The 22,083-nt window shown below is 44.7% G+C and overlaps 1 protein-coding gene across 1 annotated transcript in view; it reads left to right on the top strand.

Annotated features, from left to right (window-relative positions):
- The window catches only part of LOC124803478 (cadherin-related tumor suppressor), a 491,307-nt gene that overhangs the window by 107,346 nt on the left and 361,878 nt on the right, over nt 1-22,083 (top strand). Inside the window, exon 4 of the mRNA XM_047264670.1 lies at nt 6,920-7,121. Within this exon, the coding sequence (XP_047120626.1) occupies nt 6,920-7,121 (202 nt within the window). The remainder of the gene's footprint in view (nt 1-6,919; nt 7,122-22,083) is intronic.

Here is a 22,083-nt window from a genome sequence, read left to right as displayed (position 1 = left end):
GCTGGACAAGTTTCGCAAGGAATCTCTTGCACAACCTCCCTGCTGTCACGATCCCTCCTCATGCGATTTCCATATTTTGGGGCCCTCAAGAAACACATTCGTGGCTGTCGATTTGCTTCGGACGAAGAAATGCTGGGTACCATCACGGTTCCCTAGGCAACCGCAAACATTTTTCCCTGAAGGAACTGACCGTCTTGTCTCACAATGGGATGCATTTATTAACAGTTATGGTTATTACTTTTGAAATAATAGACAGTTTACTTACTTTTTCTCCGTCTGTCTAGTTTTCATTTGACAGTCCCTTGTAGAAAGCAGGACGCAAATCATTTGCTTCATAATAAAAGTCTACATCCAATGCCTCACACTTGACAGATGCTATTTGCATCTATGTTCTTGATCGTACGAAGTTCTAAAGACTTTAATCGCACGTTTCTGGTCATTTGACATTTAATCATAACAAAATCGTACGGCAAACGGTTTGTTGTTTATAACTCTTCAATGCGCGTCCTGTTCTTTCAGGCAGCAAACATTCACAGCACACAAATTACCTATGTACTAACCGACTAAAATTAACACCAACTACCGGTTGCTGGCTGTCTCTCTGACGGCTAGCGGGCGAAACAAAAATTTGATTTTCAGTACTTTATATAATTATTCACCAAATTTAAAAATTTAAAATGCTCTTGTTACCTACTCGTTTCTAGGTATAATATTATGCTAAAGATTTAACACAATAAGCCAACTATTGAAGTTAAAAGCGGTGTATACGTCTTGGTATCACGGAGTTAGTGTTTGAGAATGACTACACCTGTCGACTTCCAACAAACATTGCACATAATCTCGAACTTATCGAAACTAAAATAATGGAAGGAAAAAAGTTTATCTCTTACTATATTTTCGCTGTTGATATAGGCATGACGTTTTACTGCATTCCTTCTTTGGGCTAACTCTGATCCCAACATATTTTCCAGAAAATATCTTCATATACACTGAAACGCCCAAGAAACTGGTATAGGCACGCGTATTCAATTACAGAGATATGTAAACAGGCAGAATACGGCGCTGCAGTCGGTAACGCCTATATAACACATCAAGTGTCTGGCGCAGTTGTTAGATCGGTTACTCTTGCTACAACGGCAGGTTATCAAGATTTAAGTCAGTTTGAACGTGGTGATATAGTCGGCGCACGAGCGATGGGACATAGCATCTCCGAGGCAGCGTTGAAGTGGGGATTTTCCCTTACGACCATTTCACGAGTGTACCGCGAATATCAGGAATTCGGTAAAACATAAAACCTCCGACATCGTTGCGACTGGAAAAAGATCCTGCAAAAATAGGGGTGAAAAGAATCCTCTAACGTGACAGAAAAGCAACCCTGTCGGAACTGCATCATCGATATGGGGTTTCGGAGCCAAAGGCTTGCTCGTGTACCCTTGATGACTTCACGACACAAAGCTTTACGGCTCGCCAGAGCCGTTAAACACCGACACTGGACTGTTGATGAGTGGAAACACGTTGCCAGGTCGGACGAGTCTCGTTTCAAATTGTATCGAGCAGATGGACGTGTACGGGTGTGGAGACAACATCAATCCAAGGACTCTGCATGTCAGTAGTGGACTGTTCAAGCTGGTGGAGGCTCTGTGACGGTATGGAACGAGTGCAGGTGGAGTGATGTGGGACCCCTGATACGTCTAAATACGACTCTGGCAGGTGACACGTACCGAAGCGTCCTGTCTGATCACCTGCATCCATTTATGTCCATTGCGTATTCCGACGGACTTGGGCAATTTCAGTAGGACAATGCGACACCCCACACGTCCAGAATTGCTACAGAGTGGCTCCAGGAACACTGTTCTAAATTTCCACTGGCCACCAGACTCCCCAGACATGAACATTATTGAGCATGTCTGGGATGCCTTGCAAGTTGCTGTTCAGAAGAGATCTCCACCCGTGGTACTCTTACGGGATTTATGGACAGCCCTACAGGATTCATGGTGTCAATTCCCTCCGGTACTACATTAGGCAAATCCATGCCACGTCGTGTTGCGACACTTCTGCGTGTTCGCGAGAGCCATACATGATACGAGGGTTGTCCAGAAAGTAAGTTCCGATCGTTTGCGAAATGGAAACAACAATGAAAACTAGAAACGTTCTATTTGCAACAGTTAGATACACCTTTCACCTACTTCTCTACATAGTCGCCGCTCCAACTTCGAGTGTTGTCGTAATGTTGTATCAGCTTTCCAATATCCTCGTCATAGAAAGCAGCCACCTGTGCTTTCGGCCAGTTATCTGCACTGGTCTGCAGCTCGTTGTCTGTGGAAAAATTTTGTCTTCATAGCCAGCGGTTCTTGTGAGCAGAGATGAGACTCAGGGGGAGCCAATTACGGACTGTATTGTGGGTGATCAAACACTCCTCATCCGAAAGGCTGCAGGAGCGTCTTCTTTGCCCCTGCAATGTGCGGCCGAGAATTGGCATCAAGAAGGAACTGCTCGACAGTTGTGTTATGTGGGTTGCATGACACAGGCGAAATCTCTAATAAGGACCTCATACTTGGCGGGAGACACTATTCCCTACGCATCTTTACGTGCTCGCTGTTCACTCAAAACTGAAAAGAGCGACACGTCACGATCGACAGGTTTGTTAGAGACACCGCCCAACACATCTGTGCAAAGCTTTACCGGATTTTCCCAGTGGTTTCCATTTCGCGACCGATCGGAACTCACTTTCTGGAGAACTCTCGTATTATGCAGGTGTACCAGTTTCTTTGGCTCTTACGTGTATATACCACTGAATGTATGTGCAAAATTATTCATTGTACGACATGTAGTTCTGGAGATATGACGTCATAAACATCGGGTGAAAAATGCGAAACTAATAAAACCGATATAAATAGGGTTTTTGATAATAATGGACAAATGTTTTACACAATTAACGAGAAATATTTAACACACCAACTCAGTTTCAAGTAGTCAGACGTTTGAAAGTGTTTTATACCTGGGACGTCATTCTGTAAAGAATCGAGGGTGGGCACGGAGATGGTTACTGTTAATATAAGGAACCGCCACACGCGGGCTTGGACTGCAAATGATTTAATTCAGTACGGCAGCTCTGATTGCGGCGTAGGAAGCCATTTTACATCTCGTTGGTCACGTTCCTATCCACACTGCAAAAAACTAGAGTGACCGACTCTTCTTTGAACTTTCGCTGACGGGAAATTTCACGTGGCAGCTGCACATGCGCTCACACTGGCGCATCTGCTCGCTGCTCGCGTCCACCTCTTTCGCCCCTCTGAAGTCCCACAGTTCCGATAATACGCGAGATATTTGTTAGGAACCTATCCTACAGTGGCGTCTTTCCATCACCTGAGAAACCTGCTGGTCGCTTCCCCTTCGGAGAAAGATAATTATTCACTCAAGTTATTTTAAATCTTTGGTGCACTACACATTCGAATCGGCGAGTAAAATTTGGTATCTCGCTAGTGCTACAACGGCCATGTCGCAGTTGTTGTTCACCTACATCACTAATGACCGTTTGAGTCACACATGCAATTAGGGCCGAGGGCGATCCTTCTAAACGCACCCGGTAGGCAATTTCTTTTTTTTTTCACTGGACCTCTTGCTCAGTGGAGCTGGCAGATTTACAAATTTATCGAGACAGTCCCAGAAGTGAAAAACACATCGCGTCGCTTCCCGCCGACATTCATCTGTTCAGCAGACAAAATCTTTGACTTTTTCTTTCGGTTCTACTACAATCGATAGCAGCCTTCCTGGTTGCACAGGTGCGTCTTGTTCTTGACTTTGCCCTTCGCTGCCACGATTTGTGACTGTTTTTTCTAAACTGTGATTACTAATCTTAATTTTATTTACGATCATGTTTTTTTTTTTTTTTTTTTTTTTGCTGTAAGTTCTGCATATACATCTCTGCAGGTTTCGATTACGGAGCTTTTTGTTGAATTATTTTTATTTTATTATTATTTTTTATTTTACCCTCTACTCGACCCGAACTCGGCGACGCAAGCTCGCATACGGTACGGGGCCGTGGTCTGACCTGTGGCTGTCGCTGGAACACGAATAGTGCTAGGTCGTCGCGGCAACAGTGCCGACTCACAGCACACAGCGTGTTGCGTCCAGGGTGGAAACGACCGCAGACAGCGGCATTGCGATATGACATTGCTATTGCTTTAAAATATGCCAGTTGGTAAATCTAAAATATGGTTGGTAAGAAATTGGCGGAGTAGTTCGTTTACAACGACGATTTAGAAAATCAGTGTTGTAACGATGCGGATATAGGACGCGAAGGGTTTCGTTGGATTTTTTATAGATTTTCGTAGACATCTAAGTAAACAACAAGCCTCGAATCGTTTCGTTCAGCTTCTGACAGTCAATCGCCTTCAGAAAAGCCTTGTTTGCAACTGATTTTCGTAATTTCGTCGTGGTCGTTCTTCCGCCAGCGTTGAATTTCGTAACAGTCGGCCAGACTTTTTTGTTGTTCCAAAACCCCACCGATGGTACGTTCGACAAATCTGAAGAATACCGGTGCGCGACCTCACCACGAGACAGCTCTACGCATTCTCAGGTGTGCCTGAGATTGCGGTACATTCGATCTTGCACGAACGTTCAGCCGTGATATACATGTCTTCCCAGTGGATTCCGTACAGTCTAACCAAAGCTGAAAAGACGGGCTAGAGTCAATCGGTCACAGAAAATGCTCAAAGAAGTCGGCCAAGTAGATGCTAAATCCTTGTAGAACATCCCAAAGGCAGGTGAAACTTTATAATGCACGTGAGAACTGGGAAGTAAGCAGCAGTCGACTTTTTAAGTGTTGTAAGATGAAACGAGACCAGTAACAGACATTCGTTCGCGAATAACTGCCAGGAAAATCACGGCTGGCTGATTGGTTGGTTAATTTGGAGGGAGGGGACCAAACAACGAGGTCACTGGCCGCATCGTATTAGGGAAGGATGGGGGAGGAAATCGGCCGTGCCATTTCCAAGGAACCATCCCGGCATTTGTCTGAAGCGTCGTTTCTTTGTTATACAGGACAAGGGGCGTTTTGGTTATGGGATCGTAGCTGGTCAAATGCTGCATCTGTGTACCACAGGCACAAGTGTTCGGTGGAATCAGGGGAACCGTATCATTCCTCACGATGACGATGTCGGGTATCACACACCGCGTCCAACACTCGTCTATTTCACGGATAAAAACAGCCATTTAACATCCGACTGCCCACATTCTCTCTGCTTACTGCTTACGGATTGCGGGCGTCCGGGGTTCGCCTCTGGGAAGAGTCGCAGTTTGCTGCTGTGTTTTAACGTTCCACAGATGGATATTATTTTCATGATAATAATTTTAACAATACTAAGACTGTCTGATTACGATAAGACATGCAAAAAGTTTTAATATAAAAACAGTAAATTGTTTAGAGCTGCGCTTATAACATAGCTTTAGTACAGGGCGTCCCTCATAAAACAAGTACGCCTCACGCCCGGGATTCAATAACCTACCCAAAAAGTAATAAATAGTAGTAACGTTAAAAAAAAACATGTGCATAGCTGTTTTCAAGACATACTGGAAGTGGTGGCCATGGGCACCCAGGCATCGCCAACTTTGTGTGAAGACGTTATCAGCAACACGGTGTAATTCTGCCGGTGTGATGTTCATTTGCCTGGAATGTTCCGTTTAAGACAGTCTGTCGTGCGAGGGCTGTCAGCATACTCTGTGTCCTAGAAACAAAAATCACGTGATGTCAAGTCCGGAGGCCTTGGGGGGCAGAGGGCTCTGCTTCTACTGACAAGTCTGTCTTTATGGAATACGCTGGTAAAGTGGGCCACAACCTAACTGGATTTGTGAGGGGTTGCTCCTTCTTCTTGGAATACTGCATAAAGCTTCTCTGCCTGTTAGAAGCCAGTTACAATACTGAACTCTTTTATTTTTTCCTGATCCTCGAATTTCAACTCTTGCACCACACTCACACAATAGGCTTTTAATTTCAAATCTTTTAGTACGCGATGTACGAGATAGCCTCCTTACCGACGTGCGGGGACTTTTCGTAACGCCAACCCAAATTCTGTCTGCAGTTTCAGGGGTCCTTACTGTTGACTGTAACTCTGCACATTCTGAGCAGATCATACGCCCTCCATTTCTTGTACAGATCCAGAATAGTGCTGGTCGTGGGACGTTTCCTACCAGGATACTTCACTTGAAACATTTCGTTAGATTCCTTGATGGAGCCTGTCTTTACGTAACACTCCACAATAGGAACTGTAATGCAAAGTGCCCCAGTTCTGTAACAAGTCAACAGTAGGAGCATCTCACAATTACTGAAGCACGAATACACAGCTGCACTCAACTTTCCGACAAAACTTTCGGTACAGTGACGCCACTTCACAAGGAACTCGACTAAAGATGATTAACCGGTACGTGAGGCGTCCTGTTTTATGTGGGACACCCACGGATAACTTCTAAGAAAATACAGTTCAGGGAATTACATTATTTGAAAAGCAGTCGTCACAAAATGTGCGATGTACATGTGCCACATCTGTATTTCAGATTTACAGTGGCAAGATACTGTCACAACGTCAACACGTGGTATTTGACACAACATAAAATGCTAGTATGAGCTTCCCATGATAAGTATTTCACTTACAGGCAAACCTATTGTTTTTATCAGCTTTGAATTTTTCGTAGTGTGAAGCAAAATAAGAGATACGTATTTCTCGATATGTGCCCATACGGAAGTTAATGGGGTGTAACACCCCCTTGAAAACAGAATTGAGTTTAATGTTTCTGAATGAATACCATTGAAACGGTAGCAGATAAAAAAAGATGCTTCGCCACATTCAGTAATATATGATGACTTGTTATTTAATGCATGCAAGAGTGTTATTATTAACAGTGAATACGTACGTGCCGGCAGGTGGCGCACTACATCTTCGTGGTGCAGGCACAGGACTCGGGGCGGCCACCGCTCAGCTCTACAGTGAGCGTCTACTTCAACGTACTCGACCTCAACGACAACGCACCGCTGTTCGACCCGATGAGCTACAGCAATGAGGTCTTCGAGAACATCACCGTCGGCTCGCCTGTGCTCACTGTCAGCGCCACTGACCTCGACTCTGGTAAGGCCAGCATTCCGCTCCAGCCTCTCGCCCCTGGCAGCTCTGGTCCCGTGCCCCTCTGTCCCCCTGCCCTTCGCCCCCTCCTCCTCTTCTGTCCCCTTGCCTATCTGCCCCCCTGCCCATCTGGTCCCCTGCCCCTGTGTCCCCCTGGTCCTTGGCCCCTGCCCTCTGTCCCTCTGCCCCTTTGTCCCCCTGCCGCTCTGTACCCCTGTCACTCTCCCCCTTCCCGTTCCGCCCCTCTGTCCCCCTGCACATTGGCTCCCTGACCCTCTGGTCCCCTGACAATGTGTCCCGCTGCTCCTTGGTCCCCTGTCCCTCTGTCCCTGTGCCCTTCTGCCCCCCCTCCTCCTTGACTCCCTCCCCCTTTGGTCACGTGACCCTGTGTCTCCCTGCCTATTGGCCCCTCCCCCTCCATCCCCTTTGTCCCCTTCCCATCTGCCCCCCTGCCCCTCTTTCCCCTTACCACTCTGCCTATTACCCCTCCGTCCCCCTGCCCCCTTCAGCCCCCTACCTTCTTGTCCTCTTGCCCCTGCAACCCACTGTCCCTCTGGCACCTAGCTCCTCTGATCTCCTGCCCCTCTGATCCCCTGCCCATTCCACCACTCCCTGGCAGCTCCAGTCCTGCCGTGCCTCTCGACACCACCATTTTTACATCTGAGGAGCTGCGATTGCAACTCTCACAACTGGGATTGCAACTTATGTAAGCAGTTGCGAAGACACAAACTTGCTTCACTGCCATCCCACTTGGTGGGCTGCAGCTTCTTGTAGAATGATTTAAAGTCTTCCATATTTGTTTTTGTTTTGTTCAGAACAGAAGATTATTCTTCACATTACAGAGGACCGAGTGGAGCCACCACTGTACCAGCTTTATTACATCTTTAGACAGAATGAGTATGTATTTATGCTTCTCGCCGTTATTATGGCACATACTGTTATGCAGCATAAATATCCTACATTCAAGTGCATATTTGTACATAGCATTGCTTCATATAATCTCAACGTTCTTCCCCCACACTGAATGTACTGCATTTAGTAAACTCTAGTTATGGAGCATTCACTAGTAGATCCAGTGAAGAAAGCGTGTGAATTTTGTACTACTTGTCTTTAAATTGTCAAACGATTGGGGGAACGATTGTACTGCATTCATCTCTGCTAAAATGTATTGTTCGTAGTACCTGTTAATAACGCGTGAAGACATCTGCATAACTACTGTTTTATTTTTGGCATTTGTAAAGAGAGTACTTTAGTCACTAAGACTATAAAGCATAGTCGTTACAAGAAGCAACACTATTTAAAGCAGAAACACGTACTCATCCCGAGACAAGGTGTAATAATGTTGATCACCAGTTCTGTCAAAAGCTGATAACATAAATGTCTCCATCAAATGCGAGTAGGTACGAAAAACGGATATATACAATGTATTTAAATCGAGAACTTCATACATGGATTCGTAGGCAGGAACAAACGTTGACAGAACACTATGCAACGAAACCAACTTCTGTTTTATATGAAACAAAAACAAACATTTCCTCGAACCAATATTATAGATGCATGCAAAGATAAAGCAGCATACGAGCAATATTGTTCACAATGCAGTTCAAAAAGTCATTACACACAAGAAGTCATAATCAACGATACAGCCGACGAAATCAGTTTCTGTGTCGTCATGTCATGTCAGATGATATTTAGATTTTGACATCCGCTATAGCCCAATAATTTCCACTTGATAATGGGCACACGGTCGAAATTGCAATAATGGGCTTTACAAATAAATAATCTTGCAGTCAAAAGGGAACCACGACATCATTTATAAAATTTCATGTGACTGTGAACCCCAGCTACGAGAACTTAGTTTTTGATTGGGATTTCTCAAATATGTTACTTTCGGTTTCGAGGCACGTACTTTATATTTATGAGTGGTCCTCGTAGTCTAGTAGTAAATGAAAACTGTTGTGTATTTTCAATTAAAAGCACTGATTTTCGAGGCATAATTTTTCGTGTTCAAAGTTAACTGCCACGGCAGTAGGAGCTCTGCTGTCATTCTCTGTTTCCGCCTTGTAAGACGGGCCTCACACACCACTCATGTTTCGGTGTCCTGTACTGTACTGCCCACGCGACCCTCGCCGCACATCCCTGCCTTGCACGCTACGACAAAACTCTCAGTGGTACATTTGTTTGACAATACTCGCGCATTGTCTCTCTGAAAACTTTTATACACGTTTCACCTGAATAAACGACTGCTCGTTTTAATTCTGATGATTTTGTGTGTGTGTGTGTGTGTGTGTGTGTGTGTGTGTGTGTGTGTGTGTGTGTGTGCGAGCGCGCGCGCGCGCGAGTGCTTGTGTGTTTAGCTAAATCATGAATCTTATTTGCACGCAAGTCATTTGTTTTAGGATCTCTTAAAACTAAGTAGCATGAATAACTACAGCAATTTTGCTGAGATTTTTCTTGTTAGCCTTAAATTCAGGTTCTATGTGACAACAGCTGTTAAACTTTAGTACAGTAGCTGTTTCTTTTTCCATTCGTCTGCAAACAATTACTGTCAGGATTTTGCAACCGTTACTTACTAAATTGATGGCTCCTTGGTATTCACACCTGTCAGCGCCTGCCCTCTTCGGAACTGGGATTATTACTTTCTTCATGAAGTCTAAAACTATTTCGAGTGTCTTATATATCTTAACACCGGGTAGCATAATTTTGTCATTCTTCTAAGTATCTTAATAAGTCCTCGGGAATATCATCTACTCCAGAGGCCTTGTTTCGACTTAAGTCTTTCATTGTTCCGTCAGATCCTTTTCTCAGTATCGTATCCCATCTTTACCTACTTTCTCCTCTCTTCCTATAATATTGTCCTCTAGTTTGTTTCCCATTTATAGACTCTATACATTTTCCGTCCACCTCCCAACTTCCCCTCCTTTGCTTCGTAATGACTCGCCATCTGAGCTGTTGATATTCATACAGCTGCGTCTTTTTCAGCGAAAGGTATCTTTCATTTTTCTGCAGCAGGTTCTGTACTTCGTCTACTACACACGTTTCTATAGCCTTTCAGTTGCCCTCTAGGCAGACCTTCTTAGCCATTTCGCACTTATTGTAATCGCAATTTTTAGACATCTGTATTCCATTTCGTTTTGCTCATTTGTTGAATATTTATATTTCCTTCTTTCGCCAGTTAATTTAAATATCTTCTGTGCTGTCGATGGATTTGCAATATGCGTTACCTTGTTACCTGTTTGATCATCCATTGCCTTCCCTGTTTTGTCTCTCAAAGCCACCCATTCGTCTTCTATTACATTCCTTTCCCCTGTTTCATTCCATCGTTGTCTCCCTCTGAAATGTTCAGCAGTCCCTCGTTCCATCAGTTGATCCAGCTCCCTTATCCTTAATTCCCTTCTGGGTTGCAATTTCTTCAGTTCTAATCTGCAGTACATAATCAATAAATTATGATCAGAGTCAACTTATGCCCCTGTAAAATCTCTATCTTACCATTATGTGGTCTATTTGAAACCTTCTTCGAATCCTGCCTCCGGCGCGGATGTGTGCAATGTCCTTAGGTTAGTTAGATTTAATTAGTTGTAAATGCAGGAGACTGATGACCTCAGATGTTAAGTTCCATAGTGCTTACAGTCATTTGAACCATTTATATTTGAAACCTTCCTTTGTGTCTCCAACTGTCCTCAACGAGTATAATCTTCCTTCATGATTTTTTGACCAGATATTAGCGATGATTAAATTATGCTTTCTAAAAATTCGACTGGGCGCCTTCCTGTTGCTTTTTTCCTTCCTTTTCGTACTGTCGAATTACAGTCACACATCACACATTCTGTTCTTCCTTAACTATCTGAATAATTTCCTTCATCTCATCATTCATACATACATGCTTTTATAGTTATTGCCTATCTACATTTTATATTTCTCTGCTTCCGGTATCGTCAGTAGCTTTGCTGACCATCTACTACCTGTAGTGCCTCATTCTCTAATCTAGTTCCCTGGGCACTGGCTGAGCCACTTCCACTACATTCTATTGTTCTTGTCACGCTTTTGTTCGTGGTTACCTTACAACCGCTTTCAAGACCTATTCATTCTGTGCAACAGGTCTTCCAAGTCTTGAGACGTCTGTGACAGAACTCAAATGTCATCGGCCAACCTCGAAGTTTTTATTTTTCTCTCTGAGCTTTACCCCCTTTCCAAATTTTTCCTTGTTTTCCTTTATTTCTTGCTCAACGAACAAATTAAGTAACACAAAGGGTATGCTACAACTGTGACTGTTTTACTTGGGCTAGTTTGGAGTGTCTGTCTGCAGCAGAACGTATTCTACACAGCGAGGTAACTTGTGAGTGTACTTTTTACAGTGCTTCGTATCATCGTTCCTGCGTATTACTGTCAGATCACCTGCATGGCATGTCGTAAGTGATGTCTTCAGACCAGTTATAACCGGTTCTGGGCTCCTCCCGGCAATAACAGAAATGCGTGGCAGGCCTGTGAGGGTGGCGGCTGACCTCGAGTCTGCGCTAGGATGCCCAAGTCCGCAACGAGACACCATAAATGACGTCACTAGTGACCCTGAAACTGCGCCAGGCCCTCGTCTCCTACCTCTTGTCAGGTGCGGCATTAACTTTATCAGCGGTCCTTTGTGATCCAGAACATACACTGGATAAGTATCGTCGTAGATATACAAAGTAAAGTGGAGGCAAGCTATTGCTCGTGGTTCCGCATGCCCCTAGTTTTCCGTTCAGAAAAAATTAAAATTGTTGCTAACTTGTGATATGAAATGATGCCAGCAAATGTGAACATCTGTTTTTCTTTCTATACCGTATCGTAAGCTGCCATCACGCACAGAAAAGCTGCGACCGATCTGAGATGTGTCTGTAATCGAGATTCAACCAGTGTTCTGAGAGTTAGCGCCTGATCCCAGCAACTCCAGTTTTCTCTAAAGCCGCCCTGCTCGGATGGCATTGCTGGACGAGGGGTGTTTAATAAGTAACGCAATACATTTTTTTCTCGTCCAGTTTCGGCTGAGAAAAATCTGAATTTGTCGTGGGACAACGCGAAATGTTACTGCTTCAGCCCCTACAGTTTCATGAAGTTCCGATTGTGGCAGCTCTGTATGTAAGCTTCAAAGCGGCGGCTGTAACGGAGGTGCGTTCCAGGAAGAGAGCCGCCACTACTTGAATAAAGATATTTTGTTCCTTTTTCTTTTGAGTTTCGTAATTTCAAAAAAATGGTTCAAATGGCTCTGACCACTATGGGACTTAACATCTGAGGTCATCAGTCCCCTAGAACTTAGAACTACTTAAACCTATCTAACCTAAGGACATCACACACATCCATCCCCGAGGCAGGATTCGAACCTGCGACCGTAGCAGCAGCGTGGTCCCAGACTGAAGCGCCTAGAACCGCTTGGCCAGTCCGGCCGGCCTGAGTTTTGTAATTTACATGTTGTAAAGACTCTGCTATTGGGTAGGAACACTGATCAAGTAAGAATGATATTAGTGTTTTACTAAAATGTGGGAAAGATAAAGATAAAATAGTGTTTATTTTATGTGGACAACTATTGCAAATTCGTGTCACACTGTTTGCAATGGAACTTTTATAAGCCTGTGACTAGGATATGAACAATGGAGGAAATCTGCGTTTTAATAGAGCTAACGTGGGAATTTCACCCGCGACTTTTGAGTAAACAGTGTGATTTATGATCTAGACACATCCCTCAACTGCCGCTGGAGTGCGTTGCGATCGCGTATACCACGTACCGTATGCACAAGTCGCATCGTTCCTGAGCGTTCAGCAGCACGTTGAACTAGGCACGCTCAACGTTAACGTTCGACAGCACGGTCCGTGTGCCGATGGCTGTAGAATCGGCTTATATTCGTACAGTGAAATCCACCAAATAAAGGCTACGTATCGCGTCTCGCGAATTATGCTGGTGACATTGCTTCTCATCGGTTATACTTTACGCGACACGTTGTCGATATGTCGCAGAACTTATTCTGTGTTTCACGCGAGACAGGCTCCTCAGTGCGAAATACCAGCGAGAGATGTCACACGAATCGTACAGCTGCACGTCAACGTGTGAGGACGGCTCTACCGAATCGGTTCCTTATCGAAATATCCTATTCAGTAAGCTTCTGAGACTTGTTACCGGGCGGTCCTCCCACCGATTTTGCGACTTTTGTACCGAGAGATTTTGGATTTCGGTCTAGCCCTGTCGAGTGGTGAGCTGTGGTTTATGTGCACCTATCATTTGTTATTTTAAACATATTTAGCGGTTTTAACTTTGGATTTAGTGATTGTGTTACTAAAGAATCACCGGAGGACGCATCCGGTTGGAAAGTGAGTTCGTAATAGACTATTTTCCTTTGTTAGAAATATGGTTAGTTTGTGAATGATTACATAGAAAAAACGTTTTCGATCAATTTTCTCTCAAAATACGTGTTATTTTTATGCAAATAAGAGTTTAAACATCATTAAATATCAAGAGATCGGCTCTGCTTACGTATAATACATGAGTGTGAACTGACGTTACTAGTGCCTTTGTGTACTTTTTCCCACAAATGAGTTAGTTAGTTATTATCGAAACGTGTTTACAACTTTCAAGTAGCAATGGAAAGCAATTATGTGAAGCCTGATATTGGAAACCTTCCAAACTATCACGCATTTATGACTTACGCAGCACCGTTTGGCAAAGAAGTCAGCCTACGTTCCTCTCCGCAAGACCACAAAAACTGAGCTGTACGTTACTGTTGTTTGGCGTGGCTAAGTGGCTAGCGCGCGGGTATGCGATACGAAAGGCCACGGCTTCGACCACGGATGGTGTGCAAAATATTTTTTCCCTCTTCATATATGCAACACGTTCTAAGAGAATGTTATTTGTGTAAGTGAAGATTTTTCTGCAATATTTGTTATTACTTACATGTAAGAGCGCATTTCCTCAGTAATGATTTCGTGATTTCTGTGTGTTTAAAAATCGAAATATGAAATTTGTTGTTAGAAATAATTCACCATTCTTTCCGAATATGTAGCGATTTCCGAGTATGCGGTTAGACAGGAATGTAAGAACACAACTTAAAATACTGGGAATGTAAGTAGCAGCAGTCATCTTCATAATCTTGCTTGTCACAAGTATTTATCTGCGATCGAATCCTTAACAACAGTAGACAGAGATGAAAGATCTCCGCCCTAATATTTCGAAGACTGTAGCACCAGATACGAATCATTTTCATTCACGAGAAGCATGTTATGAACTTGGACGAACTGCAGGAGCTCTATGCGTTTTTTTTTCAATTTTGTTTTTAATATCCAAATCGTTGACGTATCATATAGGGAAGTGGGCTACTTAATCATTTGGATCTGTAGGAGCGAGTTATAACCACATTCTGTTTATCTTCTTATTCGTTGAAACTCTCAGAGTCGATTTTTCGGCTGTTTTTATACATGTATTAGTACAATGTGGTACTACACACTATTCCTAACTCATTTTCCGAAACGTAAAATCCAAAACACGATGTCAGTGTGAATGAGTATAAAATGACATAATGCGGCATTTATGACAATCTGCAGAATACAGTCAAATACGCTACCTCTTCGGTGCTCGGAAGAATAGCGCGCCTCTGTCCTCTGGTAGCCGCTTTGTGCTGGTGGCGCTGTGCGCATGTGCAGGTCTGCAGCCGCTCGCTTTTGATTGGCTTGCGCGACGCGAACCGCCAACAGCGGTTTGGTTATCTAGACCCGAACGGTATCGCTACCGAAATGCATACTGAGTAACGCAGGGGCTCTAATTCGAGTACTAGACCGTTCGGTGCTCTCGAGTACCGAAACGACCGGCGCAATAATGGAAAGATACAGAATAGGCGCGCAGGCAGCACGCACTCTCGCTGTGGGCACCCGTCAAAATGTTTTCGCTCGTCAGTTTTTAACGAACCCGCACAAACCACCGTACTGGACTGTTGCGGCAAGTGTGGTGTCGTCCCGGGAAAGGCCGATTCCAGCACCACTACAGCTGGTCGCCCTCCAGCTGAAAGGCGGCCCGTAGAGCGAGGCGACGTCCGAGTCAGTAGCGTCGCGAGTGAGCGCCGGACGGGAGGGGGGGGGGGGGCAATTAATCGCCGCATCTTTATGGCGGGCCTGCCGCGCCGCGGCCGACTGCCAGGGAGTGAAGGTAAGGTACGGCGCCGCCTTTATGGCGGCCGGTGTTTACGGCGGCCCGGCCCGGCCCTGGCCGTGTCCGCGGCTTTACGGCGGCCCGGCCCGGGCCGTGTCCGCGTCTAGCGTTACACCGGCTTATCTGATGCCAGCCGCCTCCGCCGCCGCCGCCGCCGCCCGCAGCGCCACTGCGGCGTGCCGGCCGGCTGTGCCGATGTGGAAAACCGCCGCCAATCCTCGCCAGCGGTCCGAGGCTGCGGCCGAGAGCCGCTCACACGGCACACCGACTGGGAACCGGCGTCCGCCAAACGCTGCGCTCCGCGCCTGCCTGTCATTAGCGCGCCGCCGGCTGCCACCTGGGCGTGCTGCTGCTCTGGAAGGGTCGGAGTGGCGAGCGCGGCCGGCTCGATCCTAACCGCCTATCGCCTTCGGTTAGTGGGGCCCTGCACTTCCCGAAAGCTCACTAAAAGTCGCGGGACGGCGATACACTAGACTCTCGCTAGTCCGGCCATTCCTGGCACATATGGGTGCCGGATTAGCGGATGTGCCGGATTATTGAATGTCTGAAGCATATTTTATTCATTTATTTTGTTTTTTATTTATTTTGAAAACGTAGGGGAAATAGTGCACTGTACTTTATGAAACCGAATGATACAGTTTTAAAATGTAGAGGATATACTGTATTAAATCCAAAAATACATTAATTATCAAAGAAAACTTAGTCCTCGAGTGTACAATATACTGTATATCACGTTTGTGGCCATCCTCCGCGGCAAGCATATAAATACTTCTTTTGTAAATAAAACTGCCTTTTCCTGCTGCTACTTACTTTATTTATCCCATACGCGTTCCGCCTTCTCCTGTTCTATGGCATCATCAGGAGATCTATAACGATACAGCTTTGCTAGTTTTAGATTATTAAACACTTCACTTAGCGATTTTTTTGTAAAAAAAGTAATTACTTACGATTTGCTGATCTGCGTTTCCTCACATCTGGTCTGGAGGTCGCACTACCACTTTTATCACTGCCAGTAATCACATCTTTGTATTCTCGCTTGCCACACACTGTTAACCATGTTTCTCACTCTTTTTTGTGGTGGACTATTGTTCCTTTGTCACTCGATACAACTATTTCGTCGTACACTGTTCTTCACAACTTAAATATTGCGACTCCATGACGTGTTTCATCTTCTTTTGTATGTTTACCTATTTGTTGCCAACCTAACGAACTATATGTTCGAGACTAACTTCTATTTATGATGTATTATGTTTATTCCGTGTGTGTGAATGAGTGAGAGAGAGATAGAGCAGACCAGTTTTTTTTTTATTTATTTTTTTTTGGGCGGGGTGGGAGGGGGGGGGGTGGGGGGCGGTTGTCCTAGCTGTTAGCGAGTGGTTGAAAACTTTGATGACAGCTCATCTGACTTTTCGTTTCAATATTCTGTGGAGGGGTTCATGGATGAGTGAGTGTAAAGGTGTTGGGTTCTATTATTATTATTATATTGGACAGTATTATATTAATACTTTTTGCGAACGTTATTCTGTTATTTTATCTATTAGTGTAAATAATGAATTGCTTGGCATGTGTACTTGGTCATTCAACGGGATTTTCCCCTCTGATTTGCTTTTCTGTATGTGGAAATTTTCTTGCATGGTTAGGAGGTCTTTTTTTATTGTTGATTCTAATTATTTTCATGTCATTTTCTCTAGTGATTGGCTTGTGGTCATTTTCTCTTAGGTGTTCTACAAATGTGGAGTGGTTTGTTCCATATTTCCAGTCTCTCATGTGTTCTTTGTATCTGACATCAAGTGTTCTCCCTGTTTGGCCTTGTATATGCCTTCACAAGTGTTACACTGTAGCTGATATATACCTGCTTTCTGGTATATGTCTCTGGTTTTTTGTCAGTTTTGGGGTGTATTTTTGTACAGAATTATCTGATGTGTAGCAACTACACCCATCGTCTTCAGTTACGAGCTGTGTTGGGTACATTTTATCTAATAACTGTCTTCCCCCATTGTTCCTACCAACTGTGGCTCCCTTTACTACTACTGAAACTGCACTCATGCTCATAAACTTAGGATAATTGTAGAATGTGGTGCAACACAATGTCACACTACACAAAACTAGCGCTAATACCATAGGCACATAGGGAACACATACGAGACAAATTTGTAAGTCCACGGTATTGGTGATAAGTTGAGAAAACCGTCCCAAAACACATGTGCTATAAAACGCCACTGTTTCCTGCACATGTACACCGACATCAATATGGGATATGATAACCATGCACACGTACACAGGCCGCACAACGGGTTGGCATACTCTGGATCAGGTGGCCGAGCACCTGCTGGCGTATAGCCTCCCATTCTTGCGCCAGTGCCCGTCGGAGCTCCTGAAGTGTCCTAGGGGTGTGAAGACGTGCAGCGATACGTCGACCGAGAGCATCGCAGACGTGCTCGATGGGGTATAGGTCTGGAGAACAGGCAGGCCACTCCATTCCCCTGATATCTTCTGTTTCAAGGTACTCCTCCACGATGGCAGCTCGGTGGGGCCGTGCGTTATCATCCATCAGGAGGAAGGTGGGACCCATTGCACCCCTGAAAAAGTGGACATACTGGTGCAAAAGGAGGTCCCGATACACCTGACCTGTTACAGTTCCTCTGTCAAAGACATGCAGGCGGGTACGTGCACCAATCATAATCCCACCCCACTCCATCAAACCACGACCTCCATATGAGTCCCTTTCAAGAACATTAAGGGGTTTGTGTCTAGTTCCTGGTTCCTAGTTCACGCCAGATGAAAACCCAGCGAGAATCACCGTTCAGACTATACCTGGACTCTTCCGTGAACATAACCTGGGACCACTGTTCCAATGACCATGTACTGTGTTCTTGACACGAGGCTTTATGGGCTCTCCTGTGACCAGGGGTCAGTGGAATGCACCTTGCAGGTCTCCGGGCGAATAAACCACGTCTGTTCAGTCGTCTGTAGACTGTGTGTCTGGAGACAACTTTTCCAGTGGCTGCGGTAAGGTCCTGAGCAAGGCTACCTGCAGTACTCCGTGGCCGTCTGCGGGCACTGATGGTGAGATATCGGTCTTCTTGTAGTGTTGTACACTGTGAACGTCCCGTACTGTAACGCCTGGATACGTTTCCTGTCTGCTGAAATCGTTGCCATAATCTTGAGATCACACTTTGTGGCACACGGAGGGCCCGTTCTACGACCTGCTGTGTTTGACCAGCCTCCAGTCGGCCTAGTATTCTACCCCTCATAACGTCACCAATATGTGTTCTTTGAGCCATTTTCAACACACAGTCACCATTATCACGTCTGAAAACGTCTGCACACTTACTCGCTGCACCGTAGTCTGACAAGCACCAACACACCTCTGCGTATGTGGACTGCTGCCAGCGCTACCGTGCGACGACTGCAGGTCAAACGCACAGCATTTAAACCCGCAAACCGCCCACCAGAACTCTGTTTCACCATGTATCAGCATTATCCTTAATTTAGAGCATGAGTGTATTTTCTAAACTCTTAACACCACGTCCAATCGACTTGTTTTCCACATATTACTTTACAAGCTGATTCTGCAGAAATGCTTCTCATTTCGAATCGTACCGAGACATGTAGTTTTCAGCTTTCTTCAGCAACACGACATGGCAGGTGCTTTGATTCTTGTCTTTCCCGGGTGTCCCACAGCCCACAAATAATCTCTGCGCAATACTGTGTCCCCGAGGTGCCTTCACAGAGATTTCTTCGTCAAATTATCGACAATGTTTGATACTGGTAGATTTATTTTAGAGAGCAGAATCCCATCAGTTCATGAATTCACGGTTCCCAGATCTGATGTTAAGTTCGCATTTCTGCTACACCTCATTACTTTCGTCGTCCCCATGTTTACTTTAAGTTCATATTCTTTGCTGAACAGGTTTGTTCCATTCAACAGGCTGTGACTTTTATTGAGGACTTGTCACTGATTTTTATTACTGTCTTTGCCATTTGCACCTACAGGTTGTAGGATATTGAAGAATGGCTGCATCCGTGCCTAACGCCTTGTTTCTCTTTCAGAAACTTCATTCTTGGACTTCCAGTTTTGTTGTTCGCTCGTTATTCTTGTGAAGATTGTACATTAGGTGTCTTTCCCTACGGCTTATACAGTACCTGTTGATGAGAGATTTTCAGACGAGTTGTACCATTTTATTTTGTATGCCTTGTCTAGGTTGAAAGATCATATGAACTTGTCTTGCTCCATTATGGAGCCCAACGTCAAAGCCTGAATGGATTATATATATGGTGAGTCACTAACTATTGCCACCTAGAATAACGCCGAAAGTATAATAGTAGCTGAAAAGTTTGTGAAACAAATGTTGCATGAGACAAGGGGGGCTGTAATATGACGTTGGTTTTTTGTTGTTAAATGGGGCCGCGTCAGAGATATGAAGGTTAACTTCGTTTTTTTTTTTTAATGGGATGCTGTAGTTTGCAATTATTTTCTGATAGCGGCTATCGAGACGAATCCGATGATGTGTAACAGTAAGGTCTTTGAAGGTCAACGAAGATCACAAAGGTGGCATGAACGTCCATTTACAGAAGGTATTCGAAGTGATGACCATTGATATCAGTGCAGTGCTGCAATCTTCTTATCATGGATTGAGTGGTATTGCTTACCACTTTGGCACTTACCAAAGCACATGCTATGACAACTGTCTCTCGTAAATCGTGCAGATAGTAAATATTCGCCGAATACGGCGTATCCATCTAACGTGCCATTGACATGTAAACATCATTCGACGGTTTCGCAATACAACATTAATAGGAACGGTAAGACTAGTAAAGTGGAATCTAGTGAAGTGAATGATCTATTCCTTCGAAGAACAAATCGACATGCTTCTCACTTACGGAGAATGCCAACGAAATTCAATGCGAGCTAGGGACTTATAGGCTGAAAGATATCCTCAACATACTCACCCTACATGTCGTATATTTAAATATGTGTATGATAAATTGAGAACAACTGGATCTTTAACGCATCGGAAACATATCCGGCAAAGGAAAGTTACTAACGAGGAAACGAAAATTGGTACCCTTGCCACTATGGTTCGAGATCCTTGTGTTAGTTCGCGTCTAATCGCAAGGGAATCCGACATGAGCCAGAGTAGTGTTGTTAGTGTTCTGCTTTGTCACAAATATCATCCTTACCAAATCAGCCTCCACCTAGAATTAACTGGTACGGATCGTATGCGTCGCACTGAATTCTGCCGATGGGCTCAACTTCAGATTCAGAGGGATGACACATGAAATTTGATTTAATTTACCGTCGAGGCAACATTCACTAACTGTGAAAATGTTAATTTGCATAATGCGCATTATTGGGCAACAGAAAACCCGTGTTGCCTGTGGCAAGTCGCACACCAAAACCGTGGTCGGTGAATGTATGGTGTGGGACTCTGGAGGACAGAATTATAGGCCCCTTTTTCATCGAAGGAAATCTTAATGGTAGGAAGTACCCCACATTCCTACAAGAAACATTAGGTCTGTTATTGGAAGAAATACCTTTACGAACAAGGAACAGAATGTGGTATATCAACACAATGAGTGTCCGCCACATTTTTCGCTGATGGACAGACACGAGTTGCAGAGACAATTCCCAAATCGTTGTACTGGACGCGGAGGAGATGTGTCGTGGCCGGCTCGTTCGCCAGACTTGACGCCTCTGGATTTTTTCTTGTGGGGATTCGTAAAAGACATTGTTTATGAAGGCGTTCCAACTACACCTGAAGACATGAGAGAGAGCACGTGCTTCGGTAAGTGCCGAAGTGATAAGGAATACCACTCAGTCCAGGATAAGAAGATTGCAGCACTGCATCGACACCAATGGTCACCACTTCGAACACCTCCTGTAAATGGACGCTCATGCCACCTTTGTGACCTTCGTTGACCTTCAAAGACCTTACTGTTACACATCATTGGATTCGTCTCGATAGCCCCTTCAGAATATAAATACCAAACTTTAGCACCCCATTAAAAAAAAAAAAGCAAAGTTGACCATATCTCTGAAGCCACCCCACATAGCAACAAAAAACCAACGTCATATTATGACTCCCATTTTCCCATGCAACTTTTGTCCTACAAACTTTTCAGCTCCTATCATACTTTGCGGCAGTAGTTAGTGACTCACCCTTGCAGGTGAACTGAGTCAAAACAAACATTGTGCATCACAGCCTTTATGCGACGCCCAGTGTGCACGGAAAGCGTGGATTTCTTTCCCACTACAAAGAGAGTTGTTCTTAGAGCGGCGTTTTACATACGCAATCGAGAGACCTGTACCGCATTAGTGGAGCGCGACATTTGTTGGGTCGATGTGCATTAACACGGACATTAACACGGACATTAACACGGACATTAACACGCGAAGCATAAGCAGCATTCCAGCGCTGCTACTGCAAGGCCGTGCTGTTGCTGTTGCAATACTGGCCGCTGCCGGTTCTACTGCTGCTAATACATATCGATGAGACGAATATCGTACTAGACTAGTTTTGGATGGCTCTGTCGAATGGGCTCGTGAAATTGCACTTTAAAAACGTTTTGTTCGTAACGGGAAGCAAAGTGACACTGGGTGTCGCATAGGAGACACGATGAGCACTGATTGTTCGGGCCGACTCTTGCTACATGCAGCATAAACAAAACGGCCAACACCTGCCAAAACATTAGAGAAATTGCGCCTGACGTTACTTAGTTACAGGAAACAGCCGACGGCATTGCCACGTTGCTTCTCGCCCCATCACGTACGTTTAAGTGAGTGTCGGGCGCAGTTGGTAG

The sequence above is a fragment of the Schistocerca piceifrons genome, chromosome 6 (genome assembly GCF_021461385.2).
Source record: "Schistocerca piceifrons isolate TAMUIC-IGC-003096 chromosome 6, iqSchPice1.1, whole genome shotgun sequence".
Classification (NCBI taxonomy): Eukaryota; Metazoa; Arthropoda; class Insecta; order Orthoptera; family Acrididae; genus Schistocerca; species Schistocerca piceifrons.
Note: the sequence above shows the minus strand (reverse complement) of the source record. Positions and strands in the feature narration are given on the sequence as shown.